This window comes from Triticum aestivum, chromosome 3A (genome assembly GCF_018294505.1).
Source record: "Triticum aestivum cultivar Chinese Spring chromosome 3A, IWGSC CS RefSeq v2.1, whole genome shotgun sequence".
NCBI lineage: Eukaryota > Viridiplantae > Streptophyta > Magnoliopsida > Poales > Poaceae > Triticum > Triticum aestivum.
In genome coordinates, this window is record NC_057800.1 from 494938616 (window position 1) to 494958325 (window position 19710).

The window sequence follows — 19710 nt, forward strand, 5'->3', positions numbered from 1 at the left end:
TAAATGGCGCGGTTGGGTTACCCACGTCCGTATTGATGAGAATCCCGTAAAAAGGGGACACGATCTCTGCTTTGACAAGACGTGCCAAGGAAACCGCCTCGCAAAATACGCTGAGGTGGGGGTAAAAACGATTCGAATAAAGGCTTGATCGTAGTGTGATGTCACGCTACGGAATACGTCAGCAGATTAGATTTGTGTTAATATTATTCTCTCTATGGCAATATGTGGAAACTTATTTTGCAGAGCCGGACACTACCCTTAGTGTTTACAAACTTTTATGAAGAACTTGGAAGAGGAACCCACCTTGCAATGCCGAAGACAATCTGCGCGCCGGACTCGTCGTCATTGAAGCCTGGTTCAGGGGCTACTGAGGGAGTCCTGGATTAGAGGGTGTCCGGATAGCCGGACTATACCTTCAGCCGGACTCCTGGACTATGAAGATACAAGATTGAGGACTTCGTCCCGTGTCCGGAGGGGACTTTCCTTGGCGTGGAAGGCAAGCTTGGCGATGCGGATATTCAGATCTCCTACCATTGTAACCGACTTTGTGTAACCCTAACCCTATCCGGTGTCTATATAAACCGGAGGGTTTTAGTCCGTAGGACAGAATCCAACATAACAACAATCATACCATAGGCTAGCTTCTAGGGTTTAGCCTCCTTGATCTCGTGGTAGATCTACTCTTGTACTACCCATATCATCAATATTAATCAAGCAGGACGTAGGATTTTACCTCCATCAAGAGGGCCCGAACCTAGGTAAAATATTGTGTCCCTCGTCTCCTGTTACCATCCACCTAGACGCACAGTTCAGGACCCCCTATCCAAGATCCGCCGGTTTTGACACCGACGGGGAGTGTGACTGGACTAGCCGATATACCTTGCAGAATAGACGTATTTAGTGGCTGGATAGAGAGCTTTCCTAAACATCAAAGGCAGGTGATAGCTGTGCGCATTGCGTCAGTTTTCTGGACTTTGTGAAAAGCCAGGACCTCTGCTACTTTTCATCATATTTATCCGCATGATCCTAGTGTTTTGTTCTATCAAGTTGCTTACTGGATCTCCTATTGGGCGGGCCTATAGAGAAGAGGAAAGCAATCGATCATGCAGGAGGTGGCGGCACTGCTAATTGAGGTGGCGAATGGTTCTTTCAACAAGAGTAGAGGCTGGGCGCCGATGACGAGAAGGCTTGGAGTAGGGTAATTTTTAGTTTTTGCATTTATTTGGAGCTCGCTTTAGCCGGGACAGGCTGTTGGGATGCTTTTTCTCGTTTTTTGCCCGCGAATTGCAGGGCCCTTGCGTGGCATCCCTCTCTTTGCAAATGAGAAGTTAGTTGATGCCTCAGCATGTTGCTTTGTGCTCCGGCACTAGGATCCTTTCGAATATTTAAAGACTTTGTTTATCGGTTTTCTTTCATTTAATGGAATGAAATCGGGGGCATGCCCCTCAATTCGTAAAAATACTTTTTAAAAGGTCAAAACTTACAAACTTTGATCAAGTTTGTGGAGAAAAATATTGACATCTAAAATGCTCATATATAACTAGACTCATCATAAGTTGTAGCCTCATATGTTATATATTTAGAATTATAGATATAAATCATTTTCTCTATAAACCCGATCAAGGTTTGTAGATTTGACCTTTTAAAAAGTCTATATGCACTACATTATATAAAAACATTAGTTTGGTGAATTCAATTGATTTGAGCCATTCAATCATCTATATCGAATGTCTCATGCTGCTCCAATTTGTAGCCATCACATCATGAATAAATTAGAAACATGTTAATTACATTGATCGTAATTTGAAAATAGAATTAATTGTATTAAACACAATTAATCTCGGATTCAACATTAATTGCAATTAATTTTGAAAATAATATTATTGTCAAACTAGACGGGAGTGCACATACACGAACACTAGTGCATGAAACAGATAAAGTCTTTGCTTTTCACGCAGACTATATATGACAACACCTATACTTGGTAGACCTATTGATTTGATATCGTGAATGTTGATGTTTTTTCTATAAACTTAATAAAACTTTGATTTTTTTAATGTAAGACAAACCTAAAATGGGAACTAAAATGAGACATATAGAACGGGGATCAAAAGAGGACCAGACCGCGCAGCATATCACGGGCCGACACCGCAGGAAACGGATTCAAAGCCATGCACGCACTCTGCTCTCTCAGCAGAGCAGCCGCACGCAGCTCTTCAGTTGGTGCTCTTGTCGCTGCCGCCTCTCTTCTCCTTGATGAGCTTCAGGAGGCTGGGCATCATCTTCTTCTTCCTCTTGATGGTGAACGACGGCGACTTGGGGTTCCAGTTCGCCGCGGACACCGACGACCGCCGACCCTTCGACCTCTTCGACGTCGCCGACACCCTGCTCGACCTCCGCCGCGGGTACGCGCACTGCAGGCCCACACTCTCCGCCGTCGCGTTCAGGTCGTACAGCTCCTGCTCCAGCGCCTTCTGCTCGCCCGCCGTCTTCTCCGCCTCCGACGCCGCCTGCGCCTCCCTGGGGCCCATCTCCCTCATCTCCCGCTCCGCCGCCTCGGCCCGCATCGCCACCTCCTTCTCGCTGGCCTTGAGCGCCTGCACCCACGCCTGCGCCGCGGCCACCTTCTTGTCGGCCACCACCCGGACCAGCGCCGCGCGCCCGCTCAGGTACTCGTACTCGAACCGCGAGACGGTTATAGTCCCCTGCCGCCGGGGCGCCGCCGACGCCCTGGCCTGCATTGTGCTCTCCACGGCAGCCTTGAGCTTCTTCATTGCCGACGCCTCGGACGCCTTCGCCGCCTCCAGCTCCTTCACCGACTGCCTGATCCGCTCCTCGGCCGTGGCCATCTCCGCGGCGACGTTGTCGGCCTCTGCTAGCACGCACCGCTTCTCCAGCATGGTCAGCTCCTCCTCCTTGCTCGCCGCCTCGGTCTCGGCATGCAGCTGCTGCATCGCCGCCGTGAGGTTCGACACGATGGCCTTGGACCTCTCGTCGGCGGCCGTGACGGCCTCCATCTGGGCCCTCGCCTTGAGGAGCTTCGCGTTCAGCTGCTGCACCTGCGCGTCCGCGTTCTTCTCCTGCGCCTTGAGCCGGTCGATCTCCTGGACGACCCCCATGATCTCGGTCCGGGTGCGGTCCATGGAGGTCATGAACTGGAACGCCCCCGCCTTGATGCTCTCCAGCTCGTTCTTCGCCATGGACAGCTCGGCCTCCGCGGCCTGCAGCAACGCCCTGTCCTGCGCCTCTCCTTTCTTCTGTCTCGTGGTATCCTCCGCCGCCCCATCGTTCGGGACGTGGTGCTTCTCCATGGCGCGCACCAGCTCCATCTCGCCCTGCAGGACCTCCACGTCGGCGTTCGTGGCTTCCAGCTTCGCCTCCAGCTCCCTCGCGCGGCTCACCTCCCTGCGCGCCTCCTTCACCTTGGACCTCGCGGCCTCGATCTCCCGGGCGAACCGCTCTGCCTCGGCGACGTGCTGGGCCTCCAGCTCGCGGCGCTCCCGCTCGGCCTCGATGCGCGCGAGCTCCACCAGGACGTGCTCCTCGTTCGCCTCATCCACGCGCCGCTTCATCTCGTCGGCGGCCTGCAGGTTGGACTGGATCTTGCACACCGTCGCCACGACGTCGCTCTCGGCCTTGGCCTTGGCCTCCGCCGCGGACTTCACCTCCAGTTTCAGCTTGCGGAGCTCCCTCTTGACGCGCTCCAGCTCTTGCGACACCTCCGCGTACTGGGCCTCCTCGGCGCCATTCTTTCGTGTCCACGTTGCTTGCAGCCCTGACCTCTGGGACGTCGCCTTGGCCTTGGTCTGGTCGATTTGGCGCTCCAGCTCCTTGGCCATGGCTCGTGCTCTCGATAGCTCCGACTCGGCGCCGGCTCGCTCGTTATCCACTGACGCCTTCCGCTCGTTCAGCTTGTCCATGTCGGATTTCGCTCGTTGCTTCATTTCAGAGGACAGGTTCTGCATACAACAAGGTAGATATGAACTTAGTACTACAGTTAAACAGTACTCCAAGAAACAGGGAAGATATGGCAAGTCGTCCATGAATTTCGGAATTGAAAGAGTACCTCTTGAGCTCTGTTCTTGTCTGCCTTTCTTCCACCGATGCTCTCGCCGAAGATGCTCATTGTGGCTCTCACTGATCCACCATCCATGGCAGCCTCCATTGTGCTCCAAATGACGCAACCTAACAAGAAGTGTATACAAGCTGCTCGTATATCCTCACCAGACAAATCTGTAGGCTCACAGCGACGCAGACCATTGGAAATTTATTTGGTTGGAAGGGGAAGGAGAGGCAAAGGAGAGAGGGGAGTTTATGTGCTGCTGAACGAGGACAAGTGTTTCAGCCTCAGCTCTATCCTTCTTGGCAGGACTCGGAGGAGCTCACTACCACACAGCACAGCTGTTCCCGTTTTATCCACCCTGTTCCTGTCCCTGCCTCCCATCACGTTTTGAGAATTGTCTCTAGCAATTAGTAACTGACAGCTCCCGTTCAATTTATTTCGCCGTTTCGCTTGTAGCACTAGAATACCTCTCTGGGGCTTTGGAGTAAAACAGAAATGGGATTTTCCGCGAGGCCTTTTGGTCACATAAATTGCAAGTGGCTCGTGTTGCATTGTATCGATGGGACAACGGCTGTATTTGGAAGGTAGACTTTTTTTCAATTAAGAAAATATTTCAATAACTAATTAACAATGATATACCAATTACATCTGTCATTCGGCTTCTTCTTTTCTTTCTTTTTTTTTTGCGTGGAACCGTCATCCGGCTCCTACAATACCATGATATCAAGAATTCACTTTTGCTATTTGTAAGGGCATCTCTAACAGATCCCATAAAAAATAGAAGAGTAAACTTTGAAGTAAACCTTAGAGCATCTACAACACTAGCACTAAGACAGGCCGCCAGGGTGAAAATCCTGTCTGCTAGGTCTTATTCCCACACAAATCCCGCTAATTTGTTAGCGTCGCCGCAAACTCAGGAGTTGGGCGACCCAACCTTTTGGCTCTATTTCTGTTCATTTTCCAACTTGTGTAGCGCCTGTTCTTTGCCACTTGCGTTGCAGGGGCAGACTGCATAGACGCTTAGCCCAAAATCCTTTTCCTAAGCGCCTATTCAAGCCTTGGGCATTGTAGCTGCCCTTAGTAGAGTAAGATTTGGGACGGTTGGAGACGACGATGGGGTTGAGATTTGGGACGGTTGGAGACGATGATTGTGACGCCCCCGATTCAATCGTACACTAATCATGCACGCAAACGTGTACGATCAAGATCAGGGACTCACGGGAAGATATCACAACACAACTCTAAAACATAAATAAGTCATACAAGCATCACAATACAAGCCAGGGGCCTCAAGGGCTCGAATACAAGTGCTCGATCATAGACGAGTCAGCGGAAGCAACAATATCTGAGTACAGACATAAGTTAAACAAGTTGCCATAAGATAGGTAGCACAAACTAAGATACAGATCGAAAGAGGCGCATGCCTCCTGCCTGGGATCCTCCTAACTACTCCTGGTCGTCATCAGCGGGCTGCACATAGTAGTAGGCTCCTCCGGTGTAGTAGGAGTCGTCGTTGACGGTGGCGTCTGGCTCCTGGACTCCATCGTCTGGTCGCAGCAATCGGGTAGAGAAAAGGGGAAAGGGGGGAACAAGGCAACCGTGAGTACTCATCCAAAGTACTCGCAAGCAAGGAGCTACACTACATATGCATGGGTATATGTGTAAAAGGGCATATCGGTGGACTGAACTGCAGAATGCCAGAATAAGAGGGGGATATCTAATCCTGTCGAAGACTACGCTTCTGGCAGCCTCCGTCTTGCAGCATATAGAAGAGAGTAGACTGAAGTCCTTCAAGTAGCATCGCATAGCATAATCCTACCCGGCGATCCCCTCCTCGATGCCCTGTTAGAGAGCGATCACCGGGTTGTATCTGTCACTTGGAAGGGTGTGTTTTATTAAGTATCCAGTTCTAGTTGTCATAAGGTCAAGGTACAACTCCGGGTCATCCTTTTACCGAGGGACACGGCTATTCGAATAGATCAACTTCCCTGCAGGGGTGCACCACATAACCCAACACGCTTGATCCCATTTGGCCAGACACACTTTTCGGGGTCATGCCCGGCCGCGGAAGATCAACACGTCACAGCCCCACCTAAGCACAATAGAGAGGTCAGCATGCCAGTCTAAACCTAAGCGCACAGGGGTCTGGGCCCATCGCCCTTAGCACACCTGCACATTGCGTGGGCGGCCGGAAGTAGACCTAGCAACCTCCAGTACAACGGAAGTCACGTCACGCGGTCCAATCTGGTGCGCGCCGCTCAGTCGCTGACGTCACGAAGGCTTCGGCTGATACCACGACGCCGAGTGCCCATATCTTTCCCACATAGTTGGTTAGTGCGTATAGACCAAATGGCCAGACTCAGATCAAATATCCAGATCTCGTTAAGCATGTTAAGTATCCGCGAACACCGACCAGGGCCAGGCCACCTCTCTCCTAGGTGGTCTCAACCTGCCCTGTCGCTCTGCCACAAAGTAACAGTCGGGGGCCGTCGGGAACCCAGGCCCACCACTACCTGGGTGGAACCACCTGCCCCTTCAGCCCCCATCTCCGAACAGTATCACAGGTAATGTAACAGTGTAAAGTATATAGTATATGCCCGTGATCACCTCCCGAAGTGATCACGGCCCAGTAGTATAGCATGGCAGACGGACAAGAGTGTAGGGCCACTGATGAAACACTAGCATCCTATACTAAGCATGTAGGATTGCAGGTAAAGGTAACAACAGTAGTAGCAAGAACATGCTATGCATCAGGATAGGATAAACGGAAAGCAGTAACATGCTACACTACTCTAATGCAAGCAGTATAGAAGACAATAGGCGATATCTGGTGATCAAGAGGGGGCTTGCCTGGTTGCTCAGACAAGAAGGAGGGTCGTCGTCGACGTAGTCAATCACAGGGGCATCAGCGGCAGTCTCGGGGTCTATCCGAGAGAAGAGGGGGAAGAAACAGTAAATACAGAGCAAACAGAGCATAACAGGACAACAGACAGAGCTAGACGTGTTCTAACGCGGTGCTACACAATACCGATGAAGGGGGATAACATCCGGGAATGTTTTCCCGAAGTTTGCATTTTTCGGACAGATGAAACAGAGGGGGAAAGTTGCATGTTCACTATGATAGGGACGTGTGGCAGATGAACGGAGAGCGTATTCGGATTCGTCTCGTCGTTCTGAGCAACTTTCATGTACAAAGTTTTTCCATCCGAGCTACGGTTTATTTTATATTAATTTTAAAAGATTTAAATCAATTTTAGCATTTATTTAATTAACTTAATACAACATTATCCAAAACAGTGCATGCTGACATCAGCATGACGTCAGCAGTCAACAGAGGTGTTGACTGGGTCGCTGACATGTGGGTCCCACTAGTCATTGACTGTTTAGTCTAATTAGGGTTTAACTAATCTAATTACTATTTAATTAAACTAACTAGTTAATTAGATTAATTAAACATGATTGATTAACTTAATTAATTAATTAATTAGTTGATTTAATTATTACCTATTTATTTATTTATTTATTTATATTTACTTATTATTTATTTTTTTAATTCTTTTTTTGTAAAACGTTCTCAGGGTGGGCCCCCCATGTCATATGCCCAGGGGGCCTAACGGGCGCACGGGTAAGCAGGCGCTGGGCGTGTGCGCTGCCCAGACCACACGGGCGCACACCCAGGGCCGCGGCAACGGCCATTGTAGGGTCGGGTACGCGCCGGCCGGCGAGCAAGGGGCCGCGGGCGAGGAGCAGCAGCGCCGGTGAACGAAGGCGGTGATCGGAGCAACTGCAGGGGAGCCGGGGCGGGCTCGCCGACGTGAGGCGCGTCACGGGGTGCCAGCGGGGTGCCGGCCCAGACGCGATGCGCGGGGTGGTGCGCGCGCGGTGGTGTTGCGGGTCGTTGCGGGGCCGCACGGCGATGCAGCGGCAGAACAGCGCGGATGTGCGGCGCACGCAGCGGGGCAGCAGCAGGGCTGCCCGGCGGAGCGGACGCGGAGGGAGCCGAGCGGGCGCGTCCGAACGAGGTGGGGCGCGGGCGCATGCAGGGGGCGCGGGCGCATGCAGGGGGCGCGGGCGCGGCCAGGGCGGCCAGCGCGCGTGCGGGCGTCGGTGAGCGAGGCCATGGCCGAAGTGACCGGAGCAGGAGAGAAGGATGAGATGCCGGGGCCTCACCACGGGGCCGTGGGGTCTATGCAGCGGTGCTCGGGGAGGTTGACGGGGACGGCCGGCGCAGGGGAGGAGGCGACAACATTGAGCTGGCTCCAGGGACGGCGAGCAGCGGGCGGTGTCGAGGGCGCCGGTGACGTCTGGGCGGCCCCAGGCGAGCGTCGCACGAGGGAGAGGAGAGGCAAGGAGTCCGAGAGGGCGGCGCCGGCGCCGGCTCGCGGCGGCCTTAGCGGAGGTGCGTCTTGTGTCGGGCGCAGGCGTACGGGAGGGGATCGAACAGGGCGTCCCTCCCCTGTTCGTTCGTCAGTGTGTGCGTGTGTCGTGGGTGATGGCGCGCAGGGGGGATGAGGGAGTGATAGGGATCGATCTAGGGTTTGCCACGATGGGGGGGGGGGTTAAGCAGGTGTGAAGGGCCGGTTGGGCCAGTGAGCTGGCCGGCTGGGCCATTGGCCCAGTTGGCCAGGGGCCTTTTTCTTGTATTTTAGTTTTCTTTTCTTTTATGTATTTTGTTTTTTTTGTTTTTTTGTTCCTCATTGTATTTTAGCCTTGTAAAGTACAAGAATGATCCCTAAATTAGTATTACCACTAAACCCACTACCATATAAAGTTTAGTCCCTAAATAGAATAGTTTAACATTTTATTAATTATAAAAGGCATTTCAATAATTGTTTTGCTACTGTTTTATTCACTTTAGAGTATTTAAAGATTTTATAAAAGTGGGGTTTCTTCACCAATATTTAATATGGATTATTTGGCTCACTCTGAACATTTTAGTTTTAATATTTGAAAACTTTTTTTGTTTGCCAGATTTCGAACCTTGAATTTGAAACGATTTCGAACTAACGCGCGATTAGCAACAGAAATCGAAGTGACGTGTCATCTCTAACAGAGGGTTACTGTAGCTTAATTATCCGGGCGTCACAATTCTCCTCCACTACAAGAAATCTCGTCCCGAGATTTAGGAGGGGGAGTAAGGGGGAAGGGATTTGGTTACGAAATTCTAACGGATCTTTTCTTTCCTGGTTGCTCTTCTCGAAGAAGTTGATCCATAGTGTTGATGTCTTCATTTCTCTACTTCAGGTCATCATGGTGAAGTCGTCCTTTTCTTCGGGAACTCCAACGTACTTACGAATAGGTAAGGGGCAGCTCAGCTATGACAGAATGCTTTTGAGGGAAACAATCTGGGGTTAACCTATGAAATGAGCATAAGATTATCTCTCGAGTTGAACATATAAACTACATCGAGAGTAAGGTACGAAGGTACAATAAGAGGTTCCAAGCGGATAGATAGTTGCTCGAAGTCTGAACCAGAGTGAGAAAGGGTTTCAGAGCAGCGGGAGTAAGTATTGCGTCTAACACCAGAATAGAGCACTAGGAAGGTGGCTGTGAATTAAATACGAAGCCAAGCGTGGGGAGTAACCATTAGAAACAGGGTTGTACAGGAGAGTCAGGTTTCAATCCTTTAGTACTATGGGTTATGGGCCCACCATGTGGGTTAAAAGTAGGAAGGGTGGTGACATCTTGCATGGTCATGATAGCAAGACATGTCAGAGGGTAATCTATCAATTATGTCGGCAACAATGTCGGTACCAAGGGCAAGGGACGAAGAGAACCATTTTCCCGCTCGTTGAAACGAGGCGGGCCAATAGGCAAAGTTCTCGTCCATCGGTGGCTACCGGAATGTCATCAACAATAGTAACAGGGTCTTACTGATAGAGTTGTACACCGAGGTGTTTACATAAGTAGGAGAATATTACTGCTTAGATCATATAGATCACAAGAAGGTTTAAACAAACCAATGGAAAGGAAAAGTGATTATCAGGTTTAAACAGAACAATGGAGAGGAAAATGTGTATACACACATATTTCAGGGGTATATCCTTCCCAAGGACAAGCGGAGCATGATATCCATGACAGGATAGAAAGTAGAAAACCATTTAGGTAAGGGGAGGAATCTCATGATATTACCCATACAACGGTGTTAGGATAAATGATAAGAAAATTTAGCATTGTGCTTCAAATGTTCTTATTGAAGATCAGAGTACCACAGACATGCTTCGAGATAGCATTGACATGGTCTTCAAGCAAAGATCAAACTTGGATACACAAAGGATTCATCAGGAATAACATATAGAATAAATCTTTTGGTTTCCTCATGGAAGAAAGGTTAACCTTGCTAAATAGGAAACTGATGACAATAGGTCCTCCGGCCAGGTGTGTTGGGCATGACATCACCTTACCGAGTCACATAAAGACCAATGTTATAACTCTTGAAAATATGTTCCAACCATCATATCTGACCGAGATTCAGATCTGACTGGTGTCAGGATAACTCAGACTCGGGATGCCTGAGAAGAAAGGTGCAACACAAATTGTCGAGATGACATTGTAAGATTCTCATGAAATGAACTATGGAAGCAAGTTCTAAATCATGCGTTCATCATTAAACCAAGGAGAGGATAAGGAGGTGGCTGATAGGCTCGACAACAATTCATCGAGATTTCCAAAGGATGGATTTCCACAATTATGTGAACAAGGAAATATTTGTCGGATCAAATGATATAATGATGTATGTTCGAGGGAAACATACACAAATGAACAATGATAGAGGGGTGCACCCAGGAATCTGGACTAGGTAGCACGATCAATGTTCGAATGGTGGTTCATCGACCGATAGGCTAAGAATGAATTATCAATCATTAACTTCAAAGCAATAGGGTTGCTAGAAGTGCATAATCCAAACAACACCGTTCACTTGTGGGTACCCCGGTTGGAATCAACACGAGGACCAAGAAGAATGGTGATGGTGAGAAGTATCATTATAGCAAGAATTCTTAAGAGGTGGAGCAATCCTCACAACATTCTTGACATCAAAGAGGGTAATACTCCACGGTAGAACATAACATAAGTTGGATAGCAAGGAACTCAAGGTACAACACAAAATAGGAACAAGTTTTGTGTTTGGAGGGAATGCAATAATGTTGTCGATGATAACACAAATCATCGAGGGCAAGGATAGTATTTCTCATCATGAATTCATTTGATATCCTGGAAGAGCTTAGAATGCTGACGAGGATCACGACACAATTTGTTGAGAGATTTCATGAAGATGTAATCGGTCGGCGATGACATCAAGTCAAATGAATGATGAAGCGAAAGGTTATTGGAACCAAGGGTATGACACAAACTCGAAATCAATCTTGTTGTTCAAGGAGAAATGATATGACGAGGAAGATCGACGTAAGATTAGCTCACCATCGAAATTTGTGCTCTGGGAAGAAGGACCAGGTAGCACAGTTAAAATTAGCACGATAATGATGTATCCGTTCAGGCTAGGAAAGACATGATGGAGTATTAAACTTTTAAGTATTGAAGATCTCTAATCCTCGTTGAATCATAGTGCGGACTCGATTCCAACCCGAGGAAAAATTGGTATCGGTGAGAATAATAGTAGATGAAGAACTCCTAAGGAGTTATGTAGTTTCGTGATATTCTCGAGATACCAGAGGGGTAATACTTGACGACAGATCAAAGTAGAGTTTGGACTAGGGTATTGCTCTGCAGAAGACAAGTGAGCAAACTTGCACGAGAAATGGAATCAAGGAGAATCATGGTCAGAACCATAGCTGCAGGGGATCCAATTTAATGACACCGAAAAAATTACCCAAATGATTAAATATTTTGCAAGAAGCTTCCATGATAAGTTTCACATCAGGTCCATGGGCATGAACACACAGTTCAAGGTCGAGTCCCACTTCTTTAATGCATAACCTTTCATTCACTTCTCGTTTTCGAAGAAGTTGTAGTGTTGAGATTTTATCTAGCAAAACACCAGAAGAGTATGACTCGTGAAAACTTTCGAGTTCACACATATTAAGGAAGGCATAGGTTCAACCCAACGGGGCTTCTTAGGAACATATACCACGAACTTCAGAAGTAAAAAACACAAGCTCAAAAGTAGAGCATGGTTGTCAAAGCAGAGGATAGAATTTACCAAAGGCATTATATACCCGTGGAAAGGCTCACAAGGTTATTGAGTACGAAGGACGATGTCGGATGAAATCCAACAATGGATCGGGCGATCCACAACGAAGCTGATGTGAGTATCGGTACTCAACCAGAGGAAGAAAGGATGCAAATGCATCGGTTTATAGAATATCTGAATAATTCAACGTTTATATAGCAAAGGAATTATGATTTTCAAATCAAGGGATCAGGAGCAAATGCTCTGATCAAGGATGGATAAGTTGAATAGACTTAGGGGTACAATCGACGGCAATTGGATTGGTTGAGAACCAGCTCATGTTTAAAATGACGTCTGAGCCGAAAGGATGAATTCTAGGTTCTGATTAAGGATTGCCGGCATTCGCAACATATTGAATCAACAGACTCAAGATGATAGTGACAAGGGATGCTAATAAGATTACCAGACTTATGGGATTAACCATAATGCGAGCAAGCAAGAATTTCAAGAGCAATAGGCTGCTCACGATTTTCAGAAAATCGGGTACTATTTCAATGTATCTTGTGAATCATATGAACAACGGGGGAAGAACAGATACTCGTTAAGTGTGAGAAAATATCCGCAAGGGGTATTCATGAGGCAAGAACTGTAAAGCTGTAAGCTCAAAGAATTCTTGGAACAACGGAGAGCAGTTCGAGGCATCTTGTATTAACAAGAGCAACTGGGGACTAATGTAAGAATGGCAAGTGCATGTAGTTTTCTATAGGGGTTGACGGTGGAAGGGAATTGCAAGCGCAATGAGCACAAGTTCTCGAGATAACATCAGAGAGTATCTTCAAAATCTTCTGTGCAGCCGGCGATCATCTGGACTGAAGGGGCTCTCCGGGAGGAAGTAATTACGAGAACCTAGAGTCAGAGTTAGTAAAATCGTTTAACCCGAATAGAAGAGATGTCAGAGTCCCAAAGTATAGGTCGAGAAATAAAAGATCCTAATATCACCCAATGGCGACGTGGGCCCGTAAGGCGCACAGCCATGTTAGTAATAGTTTTGTAATGTCTAGACTCGACTTCGACCAAGGAGTTGGAAAGGGGGATTCCTACAGGCAGTCGGCTCTGATACCAACTTGTGACGCCCCCGATTCAATCATACACTAATCATGCATGCAAACGTGTATGATCAAGATCAGGGACTCACAGGAAGATATCACAACACAACTCTAAAACATAAATAAGTCATACAAGCATCATAATACAAGCTAGGGGCCTCGAGGGCTCGAATACAAGTGCTCGATCATAGACGAGTCAGCGGAAGCAACAATATATGAGTACAGACATAAGTTAAACAAGTTGCCATAAGATGGCTAGCACAAACTGAGATACAGATCGAAAGAGGCGCAGGCCTCCTGCCTGGGATCCTCCTAACTACTCCTGGTCGTCATCAGCGGGCTGCACGTAGTAGTAGGCCCCTCCGGTGTAGTAGGAGTCGTCGTCGACGGTGGCGTCTGGCCCCTGGACTCCATCGTCTGGTCGCAACAATCGGGTAGAGAAAAGGGGAAAAGGGGGAACAAGGCAACCATGAGTACTCATCCAAAGTACTCGCAAGCAAGGAGCTACACTACATATGCATGGGTATATGTGTAAAGGGGCATATCGGTGGACTGAACTACAGAATGCCAGAATAAGAGGGGGATATCTAATCCTGTCGAAGACTACGCTTCTGGCAGCCTCCGTCTTGCAGCATATAGAAGAGAGTAGACTGAAGTCCTCCAAGTAGCATCGCATAGCATAATCCTACCCGGCGATCCCCTCCTCGATGCCCTGTTAGAGAGTGATCACCGGGTTGTATCTGGCACTTGGAAGGGTGTGTTTTATTAAGTATCCAGTTCTAGTTGTCATAAGGTCAAGGTACAACTCTGGGTCGTCCTTTTACCGAGGGACACGGCTATTCGAATAGATCAACTTCCCTGCAGGGGTGCACCACATAACCCAACACGCTTGATCCCATTTGGCCGGACACACTTTTCGGGGTCATGCCCGGCCGCGGAAGATCAACACGTCGCAGCCCCACCTAGGCACAACAGAGAGGTCGCACACCAGTCTAAACCTAAGCGCACAGGGGTGTGGGCCCATCGCCCTTAGCACACCTGCATGTTGCGTGGGCGGCCGGAAGCAGACCTAGCAACCTCGAGTACAATGGAAGTCACGTCACGCGGTCCAATCTGGCGCGCGCCGCTCAGTCGCTGACGTCACGAAGGCTTCGGCTGATACCACAACGCCGAGTGCCCATATCTTTCCCATGTAGTTGGTTAGTGCGTATAGACCAAATGGCCAAACTCAGATCAAATACCCAGATCTCGTTAAGCGTGTTAAGTATCCGCGAATGCCGACCAAGGCCAGGCCACCTCTCTCCTAGGTGGTCTCAACCTGCCCTGTCACTCTGCCACAAAGTAACAGTCGGGGCCCGTCGGGAACCCAGGCCCACCACCACCTGGGTGGAACCACCTGCCCCTTCAGCCCCCATCTCTGTGTTGGGGAACGTTGCAGAAAACAAAAAATTTCCTACGGTTTCACCAAGATCCATCTATGAGTTCATCTAGCAACGAGTGATCGGATTGCATCTACATACCTTTGTAGATCACGCGCGGAAGCGTTCAAAGAACGGGGATGAGGAAGTCGTACTCGACATGATCCAAATCACCGGAGATCCTAGCGCCGAATGGACGACACCTCTGCGTTCAACACACGTACGGTCAGCATGAGTCTCCTCCTTCTTGATCCAGCAAGGGGAAGGAGAGGTTGATGAAGATCCAGCAGCACGATGGCGTGGTGGTGGATGCAGGGGTCACCGCAGCAGGGCTTCGCCGTTCTACTACGAGAGGGAGAGGTGTAGCAGGGGAGAGGGAGGCGCCAAGACTCAAGGGTGCGGCTGCCCCTCCCTCCCCCCTTTATATAGGCTCCCCTAGGGGGGCGCCGGCCCTAGGAGATGGGATCTCCTAGGGGGGGGGGTGGCGGCCAAGGGGTGGAGTGCCCCCAAGCCAGGTGGGGCGCCCCCCACCCTAGGGTTCCCAACCCTAGGCGCATGGGGTGGGCCAAAGGGGCGCACCAGCCCATTATGGGCTGGTTCCCCTCCCCACTTCAGCCCCTGGGGCCCTCCGGGATGGGTGGCCCCACCCGGTGGACCCCCGGGACCCTTCCGGTGGTCCCGGTACAATACCGGTGACCCCCGAAACTCTCCCGATGGCCGAAACTGCACTTCCTATATATAATTCTTCACCTCCGGACCATTCCAGAACTCCTCGTGACGTCCGGGATCTCATCCGGGACTCCGAACAACTTTCGGGTTACTGCATATTCATATCTCTACAACCCTAGCGTCACCGAAACTTAAGTGTGTAGACCCTACGGGTTCGGGAGACATGTAGACATGACCGAGATGGCTCTCCGGTCAATAACCAACAGCGGGATCTGGATACCCATGTTGGCTCCCACATGCTCCTCGATGATCTCATCAGATGAACCACGATGTCGAGGATTCAAGCAACCCCGTATACAATTCCCACTACAAGAGATCGGACCTACTGTGACGAGCTCAAAAATGTCACGTAATAGCTAAAAACGTCACAAAATACTCACGTGTGACATTTTTCAGGCGTCACGAGCATCGTCACGTCACGGAATCCCCGTCACAGATTACTCCTAGTGACATGGCGTGCAAAAAACATCACCGGATATGGGACCTTCGATGACGAAAGTGTCGTCACTAGATTTTTGGTAGGCCAATGCGCACTGGATTTCCAAATGGGCCAAGCCCAATAATTCAGTTGATTTTTTCTATTTCGGGTTCTAGTTTTTTGGTGGATCATAGCCTATTTATAACTCAATTATGGTTGATCCAGCCCGCCCTTTTTTATGGAGCAGTTGCCATTCTCCGCTAGCCTTTTCAAGGATTATTTTCTTTATAGTTTTTGCCTGTAATAATACCTCAACATTGTGTGATTCAAAACATATTGTGGGCTTGTGGTCTTTTTAAGCCCATCTTTCCATTGACCAATTTCACATCACATTACAAGCTAACTAGTCTCTAAACAATGTGCATATCACGCATCACAGTTACATGCCCCATGCAAAGTAACCCAAGCTACATAACCATCGGATACGTCTTTTTTAACTTTGTTGGTGTGACTCATAGCTCCCACCTTCATCAAAACTTGGAATTTTTGTTGGATGCCTCTTCTCGTGACTTCTTGAAGACAACTAGAGTTGTTCTGATCCTCCATTGTCCATATCAACTTCTTGAAAGATGACTTATGAATCAGCCTATTAGAAACAAAGACATAAATATAACATTATGAATGAGTTACAGAAACAATCTACAATTGCGACAAAGAACGACATCCAAGTAACTCGGAGCTCTAGGTTGGAACCTTAACAAAAAAATACATGTTAGTAATTGTCTAATAATTGATATGATCAAAACTAAACGAGAGAAGTGCATTTTTCAACCCCGAACTCTTGCCCTAGTCTAATTTACAACCCCGAACTTCAATACCATCTAAATTACAACTCTCAACTCTCAAAACCGGTCAGGATTCAACCCTCCCCTCCTTGTTGACTGGTTTTGACCAGTCAACGGATCCAATCAGCATGCCACATCAGAAAAAAAAATTCAAAATTTCAAGAAAATATAATTAAAAATCTGTAAGATCGAGAAAAAATCCGAAATAAAATTTCCCGGGAAAAAAGTTTGCGAAAAATTTTCGAGAACTTTTTCCTGTAATTTTCGAGAAAAAAATAAAAAAAAACAAATTTTTTTGGAAATTACTTTTTGTAGAAATTTTAACTTTTTTATTTTACATTTTAAAATATTTTTCTTGGGAATTTGAAATTTTTCCCTCGAGTTTTTTTTATTTGAAGTATTTTTTGGTTTTTCATGGAAATATTGATAATTTTGTTTTTCGGAAATCCATTTTTTTATTTTCCCTGATTTTTTCCTGGAAATTTGATTTTTTTCTAATTTCTTTTCCTGGATTTTTTTTCCGATTTTACAGATTTAAATTTTTTTTTGCTGACGCGGCATGCCGACTGGTCAAAACCGGTCAACAGAGAGGAGAGGGTTGAATCCTAGCCGGTTTTGAGAGTTGGGGGTTGTAATTTAGACGACATTGGAGTTTGGGGTTGTAAATTAGACCATGGCAAGAGTTCGGGGTTGAAATATGCACTTCTCTCAAACTAAACATGTCGTATTCGTGAGCAACAAAGGTCATCTGAAATATTAGATTGGAATAAACACATATCAATACATTAGAAAAAAGAACTATTGGTAAGCGGACATGCTTAAATAATAGCTCAACACAAAGTTTGAAATCCTGAGAGGAACAAATTAGCATTTGTAGTAGGTACTCCGTCACAAATTAAAATGGTGCAAAAACAGAATATTCGACAAAGCCTCAAAGGAAGAAACCTCGAAGCAGCCTGAACGGTGCAGGAAGCATGAAAAACTTTTGCATAGCTTAGTTGTTGTCCTGCACATATAGTGTGATCAATAAGAAACTTCCATCTGAAAATAAATTACATACAATTATGCTATGGTCACAGGCCTAAAAAGCTCGTTTAGGCTTTGATCTTTAGTTGTAAAATTGTCATATATCTGCTTACTTGGACAGTAATCTGCATTAACATATGGTCACTATCACTTCAGATTGCCTAAACCAGTTCAATGAATTAGTTCTCCATTAGTAATTTGCCAAAATCATGTTGAATCGCTCATAAAACTACCACTGTAGTTCTACAACAGCAATTCACTTGCAAATCTCTTCACATTCCCTGAAACAGAATTGCCACGAGATCAGAACTACAAAATAATACTATAACAATACTGGGGGAGCATCAGCATAATGAAAATATTTTACTGCAGCTAATTATTTAATTACTAACCCATTTCACATGTACTATCTAGGTTCTCATAATAATTTCTCTAAAAGATAAATCAGAACATGGAAAATTCAGTTTACAATTTTCAACTTAGTGACAATATAAACTAGCTTCCATATTCTAGCTCAACACTACTGACAGTGTGGCACAAAAGATGACTATCAAACCTAGCAAATATTACTATAGAAGCATCTCACGATTGACCAATAAGAACTCACAAACAGGGAGGAACAAAACAAAACTGATATCTCAACCAATCCCCGCATGTAAGCGGTTCATCTAAATTGAAAGCGGATAGCTGAGCGCCATACACATGTTAACCCAGCCACCCAAGTTGCTGGTCGAGCTTGACGGACATCCCGCAGAACTCCGGCTTGCCCCTGTGGTCTGTGCTCAATGTAAATCTGTCGGACAAAACCAAAGAAGAAGAAAAACAGAGGGTCAACGAGATGTATCTGATAAGTGTGGAAGGTGGGACAACTATGTGATGACTCATTAGTTAATCATACCCCAGTGGCGGTAGTCCCTATGAAGGTGATGTGTAGGCGAACCCGGTGGTCCACTCAAGGAAGCCATAGCCAGTACCCACATCACCATGACTCCTCTGTCCTCTACCTCATTTGCTCCGATGGAACTGAGAAGTGTACGGAGTGGCACCATAGAGTGAGAGTTCAGTCCCAGCAATCACATGAGAGGGATCGGAGGATGCACGCACGCAGGCACTCACACTAATAACGCACGTCACACACGCAGGCTGGGCCACGGCCGCGCGACCAGGCTGGTCCGGCCGCGGCGCACACTGGGTCCGCCGCTGCGTGCCATGGAGGGACCTGACGCAAGTAGCAGCTTCTGCAGCGGTGCGCCCTTGAGGAACCCGACGGGAGAGGGAAGAGAGAGAGCAGCTACTCCTGCCGCCGTCGTCGTGTTTGGTTGCCTCCGATCTACCACCGCCGCCACACAAGCAAAAGAAAAGGAGATCGAACAGATAGGGTTTCGCTCGGGGAGGGGAGAAGGTGGACGAGGGGAACAAAATTCGCTGTTATGTGCGGTTGAGCTGGCTTCGGCCCACGTATATAGAAAAATCTAAAGATAGGGCGTTGCTAGGCTTGCCAGGCTATGGGCTGTGCTACGCCCGTCACATACGAACTTATGAATAGCCGCCAGCCGGAACCATGCTGCCTTGCCGCAACATGACGCCTGCTAGAACCCGGAATAGATGAACAGATGGATCATACACCCCCAGGGAAGAAATAACTAACCAGCTTGCCCTAAAAAAATTTAACCAGCTAAGTGCTGTAGGCGTATATATACAGTCCAGAGCCATATTAAATATTTTTAGTACAATATTATTTTACCCGGGTTCAAACTCCCTATACCAACTTTTCCCCATTAACTTGTATATCTATTTTTCAAATAGCATCAGCTCACGAACGCATGGATTCATGTTTTTTTTGCCCGGCCAGTGTCTATTTATATTCGATGGAACAAAATAAGCTTCCCCCCGGCCATTACCTATCTAATATTAGATGGAATAAAATAATACGGTGCTCAGTAGATTGTGAAAAACTAGGGTGGGTTCTACTGCCAA

At 47.6% G+C, this 19710-nt stretch overlaps 1 protein-coding gene across 1 annotated transcript; it reads right to left on the minus strand.

Annotated features, from left to right (window-relative positions):
- Positions 1-1852: 1852 nt before the first annotated feature.
- LOC123061820 (protein PLASTID MOVEMENT IMPAIRED 2) lies at positions 1853-4379 on the minus strand. The gene is made up of 2 exons (XM_044485100.1): positions 4067-4379; positions 1853-3959 (listed from the first exon to the last, which is right to left on the minus strand). Exons 1-2 carry the CDS (start codon positions 4163-4165, stop codon positions 2217-2219), a joined length of 1842 nt encoding a protein of 613 aa, XP_044341035.1. The 5' UTR covers positions 4166-4379; the 3' UTR covers positions 1853-2216.
- Between the last annotated feature and the right edge of the window lie 15331 nt (positions 4380-19710).

Bases quoted from the DNA above. Each gene is read 5' to 3' on its own strand.
- LOC123061820 (XM_044485100.1), bottom strand. From the start codon at position 4,165: ATGGAGGCTGCCATGGATGGTGGATCAGTGAGAGCCACAATGAGCATC. The intron at 3,960-4,066 runs GTACTCTTTCAA...TGTTGTATGCAG, and splicing joins ACAAGAACAGAGCTCAAGAG to AACCTGTCCTCTGAAATGAA.